The sequence below is a fragment of the Platichthys flesus genome, chromosome 11, assembly GCF_949316205.1.
Source record: "Platichthys flesus chromosome 11, fPlaFle2.1, whole genome shotgun sequence".
Classification (NCBI taxonomy): Eukaryota; Metazoa; Chordata; class Actinopteri; order Pleuronectiformes; family Pleuronectidae; genus Platichthys; species Platichthys flesus.
Window position 1 is genome coordinate 2,728,811 of NC_084955.1, and position 13,254 is coordinate 2,742,064.

Below are 13,254 nucleotides of genomic sequence, written 5' to 3' on the forward strand. Positions count from 1 at the left end.
TATTATTATTACTATATAATAATATATTTAAATTATAATTATTTTGTCTCACACGTACATAACTTGCAAAAATATCCACATTTAAATGTGAACTTTGCTAAGGAGAAATGTAGCAGTAATGGTTGATTGATTATCCTTAAGAATCAGGTTACATCAATAATTTAATGCACACACATTTTCACACACACATTACACTGCACAAAATAATACAATTGTATTAATTAATAAGCACACGCCTAATAACGTCTCAACAGAACTCGTGTAAACACTCATCTGTACTTTTCTGTCGAGCAGCTCCAGTTTGCAGCCTGACCTGTTGTATTCTGCAGATAACATGGACATGCTCTGAAATCCAGCTTCCTTTGTCGCAAAAGTTGACGCTGTCTGATCACATCAGGATGTTGAACACACGTTTCCAGCCTTTTATGGCATAAACCTGCGCGTAATCACAGCCAACTCTTAAAAACAAAAAGCAGCCCAATGATTAGACCTACACATCAGAGGAAACCCTGCTCTCCACGAACTAGCCTGTCTTGATACAACATGATTATCAAAGTAAATCAACTGTATCTTACAGTTGCACTGCTCATCCCGGTGCTCCGTCTCCCCACGCTGCGCTCCGGCTCTCCGCATCCACGGGAGCCTCAACTCGCACCTCTCCGACAAAGAGAGTAGTGTTTGCGGAGACTTCCCCGCAGCCAATCGCCGTACCGTTGCCCCTGGTAACCACGTCCATCATCTTTGCCCGTCCAATGAGTGGCAGGTGCGGGGCGGAGTCCAGGTGCGCCTCGGCGTACACTTGGCAGAGCGCCTGGGAGCCGCCTGTGGGCAGGAGAGGATCTGTCAAATGCGAGGTTCCTATAATAAGAGCGACCAGTCCGGCTCCGGAAGTCATGGCGACCGCAGCGTCTAACCACTACAACATACTCACCTCCAGCGCATCCATCGTGCACTCGGAGCCTGGCAGCATGCAGCAAGCCACGGCGTACCGGGACGCACAGAGCCTGTTGCAGGGCGACTACGCGCTCCAGAGCAACAGCCACACGCTCAGCCACGCACACCAGTGGATCCAGGCGCTGTCCCACGGAGAGGGAGCCCCGTGGTCCTCCAGCCCGCTCGGCGCAGAGCAGGACATCAAACCCACGGTGCAGGGCGCCCGGGACGAGATGCACAACTCCAGCAGCAACCTGCAGCACCAGTCGCGGCCGCCCCACCTGGTGCACCAGACGCTCGGGAACCACCACGACAGCCGGGCGTGGAGAACAACCACCGCGGCGCACATACCGAGCATGGCGACGACGAACGGCCAAAGCCTTATTTACTCCCAGCCGAGCTTCAGCGTGAACGGGATGATCCCGAGCAGCGGGCAGGGGATGCACCACCACATCCTAAGAGACAGTCATGACGACCAACACAGCCCGCACCTCAGCGACCACGGCCACCCGCCGTCCCAGCATCAGCACCAGCACCAGCCGGGGAGCCACCACGACCACTCGGACGAGGATACGCCGACCTCGGACGACCTGGAGCAGTTCGCCAAACAGTTCAAACAGCGGAGGATCAAGCTGGGCTTCACGCAGGCGGACGTGGGACTCGCCCTGGGGACCCTGTACGGAAATGTGTTTTCCCAAACCACCATATGCAGGTTTGAGGCCCTGCAGCTCAGCTTCAAAAACATGTGCAAGCTGAAGCCTCTGTTGAACAAGTGGCTGGAGGAGGCGGACTCCACCTCGGGCAGCCCAACCAGCCTGGACAAAATCGCTGCGCAGGGCAGGAAAAGGAAAAAACGGACTTCGATCGAGGTAAGCGTAAAGGGAGCGTTGGAGAGCCATTTTTTGAAGTCCCCTAAACCGGCAGCGTCGGAAATAATCGGCCTGGCGGACAGTCTGCACCTGGAGAAAGAGGTGGTGCGGGTTTGGTTTTGTAACAGGAGACAGAAGGAGAAACGCATGACTCCTCCCGGAGGAGCTCTGCCAGGGAGCGAGGATGTGTACGGGGACACGCCGCCGCACCACGGGGTCCAGACCCCAGTCCAATGAACTCAGCCGGACCGCTCCTCCAGGACTTGTTTATCCTTTTTATTTATCCCCGAGGGTATATATAAATCACTGGACTATGAAGCGATATAGTGGTGTTTTATGTATAATAGATTGCAGTGACTACTCACACAATATCTGCAGTGAATCTGTGAAACACGGAGAGTGAGTGAGGGGAGGACGGGACATTTGATTTCCTCTGCCAGAGCTAAAGGAACATAAGCCTGTGTTGTGTTCTCCGAGGATACATGGCCAGCACTGTGACTCCAGTCGACGCAGTTTAGAGGTGTAGCCCCCATTGTGTTATTGAAATCATACTTGACGAGAACAAAAGTAGAGGGAGGGGGAAAAAGGCATACGTGTTTTTTTGACGACAGGCACAGCTCAGCGGTTCCCATTTGCTACTTTTTTTTATTTTTTCAAATCCAATTCAACATTTATTTTGTCCTAGTTTTGTAGCTCTACACTGTGCGTCCAGCAGTGGATGGATAGATGGGTGGGTGGCTGGGTGTCGCAAAGGAGGGTCAAAGGAGCTGCGTTAATGGGGTAAACTGGGGGCCAGTGAATGCTGCGGCCCAGAACAGTGGAGTCCAGCTGAGGGTGAGCATCGGCCGAGTCCCATCTGTCAGCCAGGCAGCACAGAGCCGCTCTGCGCTGCGGGAGGAACTCTGCTGGAGGCTGCAGGCCATTCAGCTCGTATTTATTCTGAGAGGATGTGGTCATGGACATTATTATTATTATTATTATTATTATTATTATTATTATTATTATTATTATTATTATTATTATTATTAAGTTCACTGGCTGACCTCTCCACTGGCCTGCAGAGCAATCGGGCCCTGACCAAGTATTAACGTGATATTACATGATATTCTTCACAAAACCAGCGTTAAATAATATAAATAATATAAAATATCCTCTGAGAATCTCCCAGCTCAGGCTTGGTGGCGATTGATTTGCTTATCTGGCACTTTTCCCACAACAGGATGGGCTATAGATATATCTACAGAGATATATGTCAGCAACTCTCACATAAATTTTGGGTCCACTTTTGTAAATATTGTATAACTTTGAAAAGTCATGGCTTCATCCCTTTTTTTTTCTTCACTGAGGCACTTTTCTGGATCGATGTTTTCAAAAACAAGCGGGCTGAGTTTCCATTCATAGCCTTCCTACTGCCTTGTACTTGTTTGCTATTTAACGTTATTATTTTGTATTGTGTTGCCGAAGTCATGCTCGTTTGCGGTTTTACAATTTTCGGTTTTAATTTGACTCTGACGACGTGTTTAAAAAAACACGTGGAATCAGTTTAATTTTGATCAATTGTCCGATGAGTTCTTTTTTCTTTGTGAAACTACGTTAGATTGTGTTTCCAATCAAAATACTGTCTGAATTCAGATTTAACATTTCTTTCAAACCATAAATGAATCAGGACAAAAACAACGAGCTCACCACCATGATTAGTGGGTTTGGAAAATAAAATAAATAATTATAATACATTTCTATCTAAATTTATATTTGAAATCACATTTGGTGACATTCCAAAAATTGCAGCATATGATCAAAATTAGTATTATTGTTATTATTATCATTATTATTGTCATTATTATTATTTGTTCATGAGCTTGTTGCCATGCGTTTCATTTCAGCCATTTTGTTTATCTTCGTTCTTTATTCTGGGGGGATATTGTTGTGGAGAACTTTTATTTTGTTTTTTAATGAGATTGTAATTTATTCTACGTTGGGTTTTTATATAGGTGACACGAAGAGCAAGATATATATGAAATGACAGCGAAGAGGCTTTTGTTTTGAAGGGAAGGAGCGAAACTTAGATTTTATTTTGTTTTATTTGACTTTTTTCCAGCGGCATTGCCACAGCTTGGACCGGTACATTTAAATGTACATAATACATATTTTCTCCGCACAGCATATTGTCCTTTTTGTAATTATTTTATCGTATCTTGTTTTTTGGTTTGAAGCAAACACAGATATCCAGGGATGTGTTTTTTTCCTCTCTCATGTGGGAACAGAATTTATCTTCTTGTTTTGTTTTTTTCATGCCATTGAGATGTTTTCCTCGGTAGCTTTAATGAATCGAAGTTTAAATTCACGTTGTGGGACGTAGACCTGACCTGTAGCAATCCGACGCCGGTTTCCATCTGGTTTTGGTTGAATCGCCTGCTGTTAAACCTTTATTTTTATTTTGTATGTTTTGATGGGGTCGGGGGGGGGGCTCTGTGGGCTCTGTCATAATCGCTGGATGAACTTGGGGTGAAGCAGAGGAGACAAATGCCTGTAGGTGTTTCATCACTTGACAAATGAACAACGGACTTGCACATTTTTAAATAATGGGGTTGATATTAAACAGCTTTTTTCCAACGTCAAGGCTAAATGTATTTTTTTACCCAAACCTGAAAGATGATGATGATGATAGTGATGATGATGATGATGCAGTGAGTTCACTGTCTGCTCTGCAGCTGTGTTGTTCAAAAAAAAAAAAAAGAGAAAGAAAAAAATCTGTCTCCTGCTTTGAGCCCGTTGGTCTGTGCGGAATTAATGGTGGGGAGAAAATCAGGGTTGATGAATGGAAGATTGTGAGCCGATGATGTGTTGTTTCTGCCCCGGGCTGATTTAAAATCGACTGGCTCTGCCTGAGAAAACCTCCGTTTCAATGTAAGGTTAAATTAAGGGCTCCCAAAGTAAGGCGCTAGGACCCACAGTGGTCCAGGGATTGGCTGATCGTGGCCCAGCAGATTTTGGTTTCACTGACATTTCACTGAGACTTAAAGGTATGACTTTGTCTGTTGTATGCTCACAGTATTGGGAACTAAAAAACAAAACAAGTATAGAATCAAATATAAATATATACATATATATATATATATTAAATCTATAAAGTTGAGGGTTTGTTTTGTTTTTTGTATTCTTGCTTTAAGAGACAAAAACCAGCAACACTTTTTTATTTATTTAACGTAATAAAACCTTTTTCAATGGATAGTTCATTCATATCAGTCTAAATCCAAAAATATAAGCTCTCCATCACATCAATAGCAACATTTGAATGAGCAGACCTCTTGACTTATCTGTGATAACTGCTAAACCAAACATGTGTACTCACAATTCTGATACAGATAATGATAAATAAAAGTTTTTATTTCTTAAATAATATTAAACAACTTCAGAAGATCAAAACGTGCTTAATTTGTACAGCCCAAATAGTCCCAAACAAAGCAAGTTTGAAATCTTCTGAAGTACATTCAACAACCCAGACTTTGAACGCACCACGGATCATTCGATTTAAATAACTGCCTACTGCTATTCAAACAAAAACCTATTGTATTAAATATACATAATATTCCCTCATCACCACAGAAATGATCTGGATCAATAGATAAAGCAATGCCCTAAAGAGGAAAAAGAAATCCACTATAATATTTCTATAGGGACTTCTAGTGACAGTGATATTGACAGTGGTGACCATGGTGGCATTTCCCCATTCTCCAGCGTGTCATTTCTACATAATACTCCCAGAGGAATGTATGGTGTGATCGGACTCTAGTTGATTTTATGATGAAACTGATGGCCATAATGCAGAGTTGTTATTTCCTTTCCACCTCCTGTTTTGACTAAAAGATATCTGAAAAAAAAAAATGTTTTTCCCTCTGTTGCTCTTATAATAATATTAATTCATATTCGTGTCAATTCAGCTCTGTTTCACTCCACAAGCGGCCGGCCTCTGTCCTGCTGTTTGCAGCAGTAGTGAGGAAGAAGAGTATAAACTGAGATTTACAGGGCACACATCAGCATCATTATTGATACATGAGAGGATCAATTGGGTGATTGATAGTTGATTTCTCAGTGATGACCAATAAGCCTAATCATAAACCAAAACAAAAATTAGGGTGTTCTTTTGGATCCTAAATCCATTGAACTGAGAGAATGAACAGAACAGTCTATTTTAACTAGCTGTTACGATGAATGATTTCCTTTGGGGACTTCATGTATGACTATGTAAACATGTTTGTACTTGCAGAACCTATTGACACTCTCTTTCTACTGTGGACAAAACAATGACATAAAAAGTAACAATTTTCTCAAGTGAAAAATGCGTAGGCTGGGCATAATATTCCAATAATACACAGGATTAGAGCCGCCAATGTGGCTTCTTATTCAGAATGTGTCGTCAATGGTAACATGCATTTTTCTCAGCCGACATTTTGACTTGAGGCCCAGATGTTCGTGAAAACATTAACAATAACTCTGTTGTTAATGTTCAACTGATTCATTTCATTATTGAAACCCATGCTTTATTGTTTCATGTCCAAATGTCCCTATATGTTTAATTTGCCTCCATGTAGGCTGATAAGCAAAGCTGATATTATCTCTCTTTAATGCACTACAGTGGCTCCAGATTACAGCACAATACAACGCGATCATTTCCACATCCTGTTATGTTGCTGATGAAGGGGAAATAAGACGCTGACCCTATGTCAGTGATTCTCAAACTGTGGGGCCCGCCCCACCGGTGGGGCGTGAAGGCATATCAGGTGGGGCGCGGGACCGGGAGAGGGAAATGTGATGCCGGGTTCCAACCATACACGGAAGCGCGCGGCGCTCAGCGCGGCCGTCAGCGCGGCCCTCAGCGCGGCTCTCAGCGCGGAGCACCGCGCTTCTGTGTATGGTTGGAACCCGGCATCACATTTCCCCCTCCCGATCCAGCGCCCCACCCCGCTCTGCGCGGCACTCAGCGCAGTTCTCTAGCGCACAGCCGCCTGGCTGTTCACGCCGGAAGACTTGACGCCGAAACCATCGGTGCAGGGCGCGAGGCGCAGCCGATGTGAACGGCACAATTGAGTAACAGAAATGGCGCTCGCGCAGCGAGGCGCTTCCGCGTCCGGTGTGAACTGAAGAGGACCAGTTCATTGAGATGACATCTGACTCCAGCCTGAGGCTGAGGTTTACAGCAAAGACACTGAGTGAATTCTGGATTGGCGTGGAGGAATGAAGGAGCATCCACTCATAGGGCAGAGGGTTAGGAGGATTCTGCTTCCCTTTGCCACATCCTATCTCTGTGAAATGGGCTTTTCTGCTGTGGCCTCACTTAAATCAAAGTACAGATCTCGGCTCAATATTGAAAATGATTTAAGAGTGGCATTATCAAGCTTAAAACCCCGTTTTGACAAGTTGTGCAGTGTAAAACTCATTGCAGCCACTGATACAGTTGACAAGACTTGAGTTCTTACATAGTGAGTTGTTTCTGCATGTGTTATTTTTGGTTGAACTTTATCATCTTGGAAACAAAGTGATTGTAATTTAATACATTTTTTCTCCATATTAGAAATAGCACGGACTGATGGAGGAATGTAGTGAAGAATGTCACAAAAAGTTTTAATTGCTAATCAGAAATTCCTGAAAGTGATGTGAAGTTATTGTTCATGTACATGCTATTTAAGTACACAAGTTAAACGTGACAAAGGTATTGCACTATTTTTTTGTAAGAAGCACACAGATTGATGTGGCAAAGTAGTGACAAATGTCCCAAAAAAAAGTTGTAATTGGTTAGCAGAAATTCCTGAAAGTGATGTGAAGTTAATGTGTATGTTATTTAAAATACACAAGTTAATCTTGGCCTATTTTTTAATAATTTTGTTAGGGCAGGGAGCGGGTGGGGCATTACAAATATTCTCGCTCATAAGTGGGGCATGACAGAAAAAGTTTGAGAACCACTGCCCTATGTGCATCATCGTGACCGCTTTACCTGCCATTTGGACGACTGGCATGAAATGACACCCTGACATAAAGGCCTCTCTCTGATCTGTGAAGTGGACATTTGTGGGGCCAAGTAATCAAAAATAAAAAGTGTGCCCTCCTGCCCTTCACCCACTCTTTGGCAGATGCAATTAATAGCACGTCGCGTTAATTACACCTTCCTTTTTATTTAGGTGACTCGAAATTTCCCATTAGGCTTCCAGGGAAGAAAAAAATGTAAAACTCCACTGTTGTGGTGCTGAGGAGAAGCAATACAGAGGGGGGATTATTGGTGCTCTAGCGCCATCTAGTGACACCATCACAACCCAAGGGTGAGCAATTTCTCAAACTGCATTCAGATGACACAGTCCCCTGTCAGTCCCTGTAGGACATTTGTGGAGCTGTTTTATAAGAAAAAAGGTGTAATATTTTTACATTGATTTCTCTGTTGCTATTAGTCTTCCTGACACAAATAGAGAAGACATCATCACATGATTATCATATAATCAGGGGTAAAAGGTAAACTTTCAACATTAGATTTTACCTTTTCAAATGAATTAACATAATTTTATCAAGCTTTTATGGACCAGAGCAAAACGTAAACCTCGAGAAATTTATCTCAACATGACCATGTTATGATTACATTTAACATAGTTATGAAATCTTTTAAAAGATGAATAATTACAATGGATACATAACTATAGTTTATATAAACATTAGAGAGAATATCAGTCTCACAATATCCACTTAATAATACAGGTGTTTTTTGTTTTTCTGCCTGTAAGCAGCATTACACAAACACCCCTACTTGTTCAAAGGATGTTGTATGGAATAGAAAAGCACCCATTACATTTTGGTGTGGATCTGAATCTGGGGACGAATCCAGGAACATTGGGGTTAGGGTTTGTTTTCACTTTATTTGACAATTTCTGCATATTTATAAATTTATAAAAAAAATATATATAAAGATCTCGAAGAAAAGATCTGGCATATTTAGAGAAGTGTGTGTGTAATTAATAGTGGAATGACTGGATTTAAGGGGCTTTGGTGGAGGAATGAGCTCTACTGTGTGCCATTCTAGTTCTCCTAAGTGATAGAGCCGAGCAACACATTTTAGAATTTATTAACCAACTCATAATGTTTAATGGTTGTGAAGATTATAAATTAAACAATTATATCTTTGCTGCTTTTTTAATCATTGCGTGAATGTGGATTATTGGGTAAACAAGCAGTGAGCCTTGTTGTCAAACGACTTTGAGATCGGTTACAAAGGCAAATAATGTAATAAATGATGCCTGTTCCATTGAGCTGCCTCAGTTTCTGGGCTGTGGCTCACTAAGACACTCAAGACCAGAGTTAATGTAATAAATGACACCTATGATTTTAAACTGGGTTGTCACATTAGTATGATACGACAATCAATAATGACAATTATCATACAAGCAGCCCCAGAGCAATAATAGGAGTACGATAATTGTGCAGACCTATACACTGGATGCAGAGAGCTTTTTACCAAACTTCACATCTCAGCCTCACAGCTCTGTGCCTGGAAAGCAGCTAAATGTGAAAGGACATCTCAGCCTGTCGAGCCTGTTCAGACGAGTTGGAAACCTCATCGTGCAGAGTGTCCTCTCCGACTGTCTGAAGAGCCTTTGACACACATTGTGATCAGGTTATCAGGAGGAGAGCTGCACATCATCTCTTCCTCTCTTCTCCCTGGCTTCTCATCGGTTTGTCCCGCAGCTGCTCCACAATATGATGTTTGTGGAGCAGATGAGACAGTTGGTCATGCCTGCAGCCATAGGTGCTGTAATTAATTGAGACGATATGTAAAATACAACAGCCACTTTCTGGTGTCAAGATGCGCTTAAAGTACGAGTCAGCAGTTTTAGTCCTGTTTCGCGAAAAAACATTGTGTAATGAGTAGATTAACTTACTGATAAGCATTGTGACAAATTACAAATTAAAGAGTGAGTACAACATTAAGCAGACATATTTATGTCCGTCCCTGAGAAACAACATTAATACCTAATCTTCCTCTGATCAGATTATGTCATTTAACATTGTGTAGAGCTACATCATGTTTCAATATGATTTCCTGGGGTCTAATTAACTTTGAAAAATGAATGTTTAATTTTTGTGACTAACTTTATTGACTCCCTAGAGATCTCCATTGAACATGTTTGTACAAAGTTTCCCTGTCAAACATCATCTCTGAATCTTGTGAAGCTGAATCAGCCGTCTGTATCAATCACTCATTCAGCCTGTCTTCCTCTCTTCGCTCACACCTCCACTCCTCCTCCTCCGCCCTGAGCGCACAGATAACTGTGATACAAGCTAACGGCCTGAACGTAATTCCACCGTTTGACATTGTTGTTCTTCAATCTCACTCAGATGCATCGCAGCTAATTACACTTTGCACACTTAAGTACACAAATGTGTGTTTGCGTTCATTTGTAAACGGGTTATTGTTTAATTATAACTTCACATGAACTTTGCTGAGCAGCGGGGCGAAACGTGTCTCCCCTTCAGCACATAATTATTCAGGCTGTAATTGCTCGGCCTGATTGTGAATCATGCTCATCTCTCGGAGGCCATCTTGTGCTGTGCACCGTTCAAACCCAGCACTCATGTTCAGTGAAGGGGAATTACGAGTCCTTTTTCAATGAGAATGCCTCATAATCAAAGCGCTGACCTTCCGGTTAGTGGACGAGCCGGACTAACTCTATCGCCTGAACTACAGCTGCCAAAATCAACACCTAAATGTGTATATCCTCTCCGCCTAGATGAGAGAAGATGAGTTACAGAAGCTAAAATGCCCAACATCTCTAAATGGACTGGTGTGTGTGATAAGCCCTAACAAGCCAAAGAAGTTGAAAACCTCTGGTCTCTGACACATTTCTGAAAGATGTATCTCTTGCTTTCAAAACATAAAATGACCTGTAAGCAAAAGAACAGGCAAAAACTTGCCTCAAAAGTGTTTTGATAAATATCTGGTCTTCATTTTGAGAAACATAAGCACTAAATCTGCACCACCAGCATCTGATCAGGGTTTCTCAAATGTTCTCAAATGTGGCGTCACTTGTTTACAGTAATTACAGCAGGGTCTCACAGTTACACAGTGTGTACAAAATGAAAACTGTTATCCTGGTGGATTTAGACATGGCTAAATAAACATATCCCCTGCCTGCTGCTTCAAAAAGCCACATATGGTTTATAGTATTTAGTTGGATGTGACAAACTCAGTACTGATATTCTCCTTATCCTTAAAAACAGAACAAAAATAACAAGCTGTCGACACAGCAGCGCGCGGACTGACAGGGACGTCTGCGTTATTAAGAGTCTAAGGTGGGAAACGAGAGAAGGAACACCATGCCACATAATGACGGGTATTACAAAGCGGCCTCCCTCAGGCAGGTCTGAGGTCTGTCGAGTCTCCGCCCGAAAGGCAGACCACAGCAGTCTGCAGACATGTCTCACTGGGGAGAAGAGTATTACTCTACTGGCAGGGTGCTGCAATATTTGTCAAGGTATGTTCATGTGTCACTTACGTGGTTTGTATAGAGAACAATATAGCACAGGGCAACCTTGCGCTAGCACCCACTAACCCTCTATTTTAATGTTGGATTTATTATTCAGGAACAATATTTCCATCCATATATTCCCACTGCAGATTCATCAGGCTATGTCTGTACGCGCTTGAAAGACAAATAAAAAGCTGAACTAATTGCTGCGGATCCCCCCAGGATATATCAGCTTCACAGAGTGGCGTGACAGCAAGGAATCAAGCTGTAGCGCAGAGCGGAAAAGCCTCCATGAATCACGCTTGCATCCGTTCTCGCGCACACAGCAGCAGAGGCAGAAGCGGTGGTGTCGCTGGCTGAGGAATAATCATCGGGGAGGCAGTCCAAATTAATACTTCAGCCGAGGCCGCCTCGTTCTCCGTCATTAGGGCACATTACAGGGCCACAATATACATCATTAAACCAGGCATAAACAATTCATTAAAACACAGTTAAGAAGACTAATGTCACGTCTCCCTGTGGTATTAATAAACTGTAAAATAGCAGAGGGTTAAGGACATAAACGATCATTCCACCACCACTGTTCAGTCAGTCAATCAGACTAAAGGCCTATCTGGTGGTTGTGGATTCAGTAGACGACCATCCTTTCCTCCAGTAACACTTCACACTGGTCTTGGCATGACAGAGAAATGCAATAATTTTTTACGACAGTGATAGTTCACTGTGCACTAAGGCTGGAGAATAAGTAAGAAAGCCATATGAGCAAGTTAAAGGGATAGCTCACCCAAGAAAGTCATCAATCATCTACTCACCACTATGGCTATGGAGGGGAGGGTGAAGTGTTTGAGGCCACAAAACCCTTTGGGAGTTTCAGGGTTAAACAGCTTTGCAGCCAAATCCAATACAATTGAAGTAAATGGTGACCACCTCTTCAAACGTAATAAAAAACTGAAATAAGAAAAAATGCCATATCATTGCTTGTGTGGTGTCATCAAAGTGTCCGTATGCCCCGACATTCAAATTAGACTCGAAACACATTGATTAAAAATGTGTTTTAGCCTTACTGTCCTCTGATATCCTCCCCTGGAGCCACGCTAGTTGAATCAAAGGCTTAAGGACACTCAGATGACACCAGAGGAGGCTTTTATTCTTTTTTTTTTTAAGTTGTTCTTTTACAGTTGAAGAATCGGTCTCCGTTTACCTCAATTGTATTGGATTTGGCTGCAACACTGTTTGCCCTTGAAAGTGTTTTGTGGACTCATACATTTCTCTTTAATGCGTTTGAAGCAACGAAGAAAAATATGTCTTTGAAGGATGGCAAGAGAAGTGTGGAGTCACAGAGCAACAAAGCTTTCAGTGTCGGTCATCAGTGTTCAGGTTATTTAAAATCTGGTGAAAGGGAAGCACCCGGTTTCATCATGACAGAGGCACAACCTTTTAACACAACAGTGGTGTTCGCGGTCATGTCAGCATCACTGCATGTCCAACCCGTAGCACAAAGGCTGATCAAACAGCCAGACAGGGAGGAGAGAAAATGCATACTCTTGAAAGAAAAGCAGGGTCGTCCCAGTCACTCAAGGTGGCAAATAAATACAACACATAAGTAATTATCTTGAAAATACTTGTCTTGGGTGGGCCAGAAAACCCCGACGTGCGCACTTCTTAGCTTCTAGACAACCAGCTGTAATAAAAATGTTTTCATCCTCTGTTGTCTGATTCCAGCTCTCTGGGGTAATGCTTTCATCATCCATAAGCCCTCATAGAAACACATATTAATGCCATACTGTAAGCACACCTTCTAGTTCAAACACAACCACTGACTAAAAACAAAAACAAATAGAAAATGACTTTAATGGGACAGTCCAGCCTTTTAAAGGTTTTTTAGTTAAACCAATTATTATCTTGGATGATTTATATCTGTTGGGTTTCAGGCTCATCCTGCACCA

General features: G+C 42.6%; 1 protein-coding gene across 1 annotated transcript; it reads left to right on the top strand.

Annotated features, from left to right (window-relative positions):
• Positions 1-234: 234 nt before the first annotated feature.
• On the top strand, positions 235-4,416 carry pou3f2b (POU class 3 homeobox 2b). The gene has a single exon (XM_062398426.1). It carries the CDS (start codon positions 753-755, stop codon positions 2,037-2,039), a length of 1,287 nt encoding a protein of 428 aa, XP_062254410.1. The 5' UTR covers positions 235-752; the 3' UTR covers positions 2,040-4,416.
• The last annotated feature ends 8,838 nt before the right edge of the window (positions 4,417-13,254 follow it).

What these genes read in the sequence shown, in the direction of transcription:
- pou3f2b (XM_062398426.1), top strand. Translation starts at nt 753, where the DNA reads ATGAGTGGCAGGTGCGGGGCGGAGTCCAGGTGCGCCTCGGCGTACACT.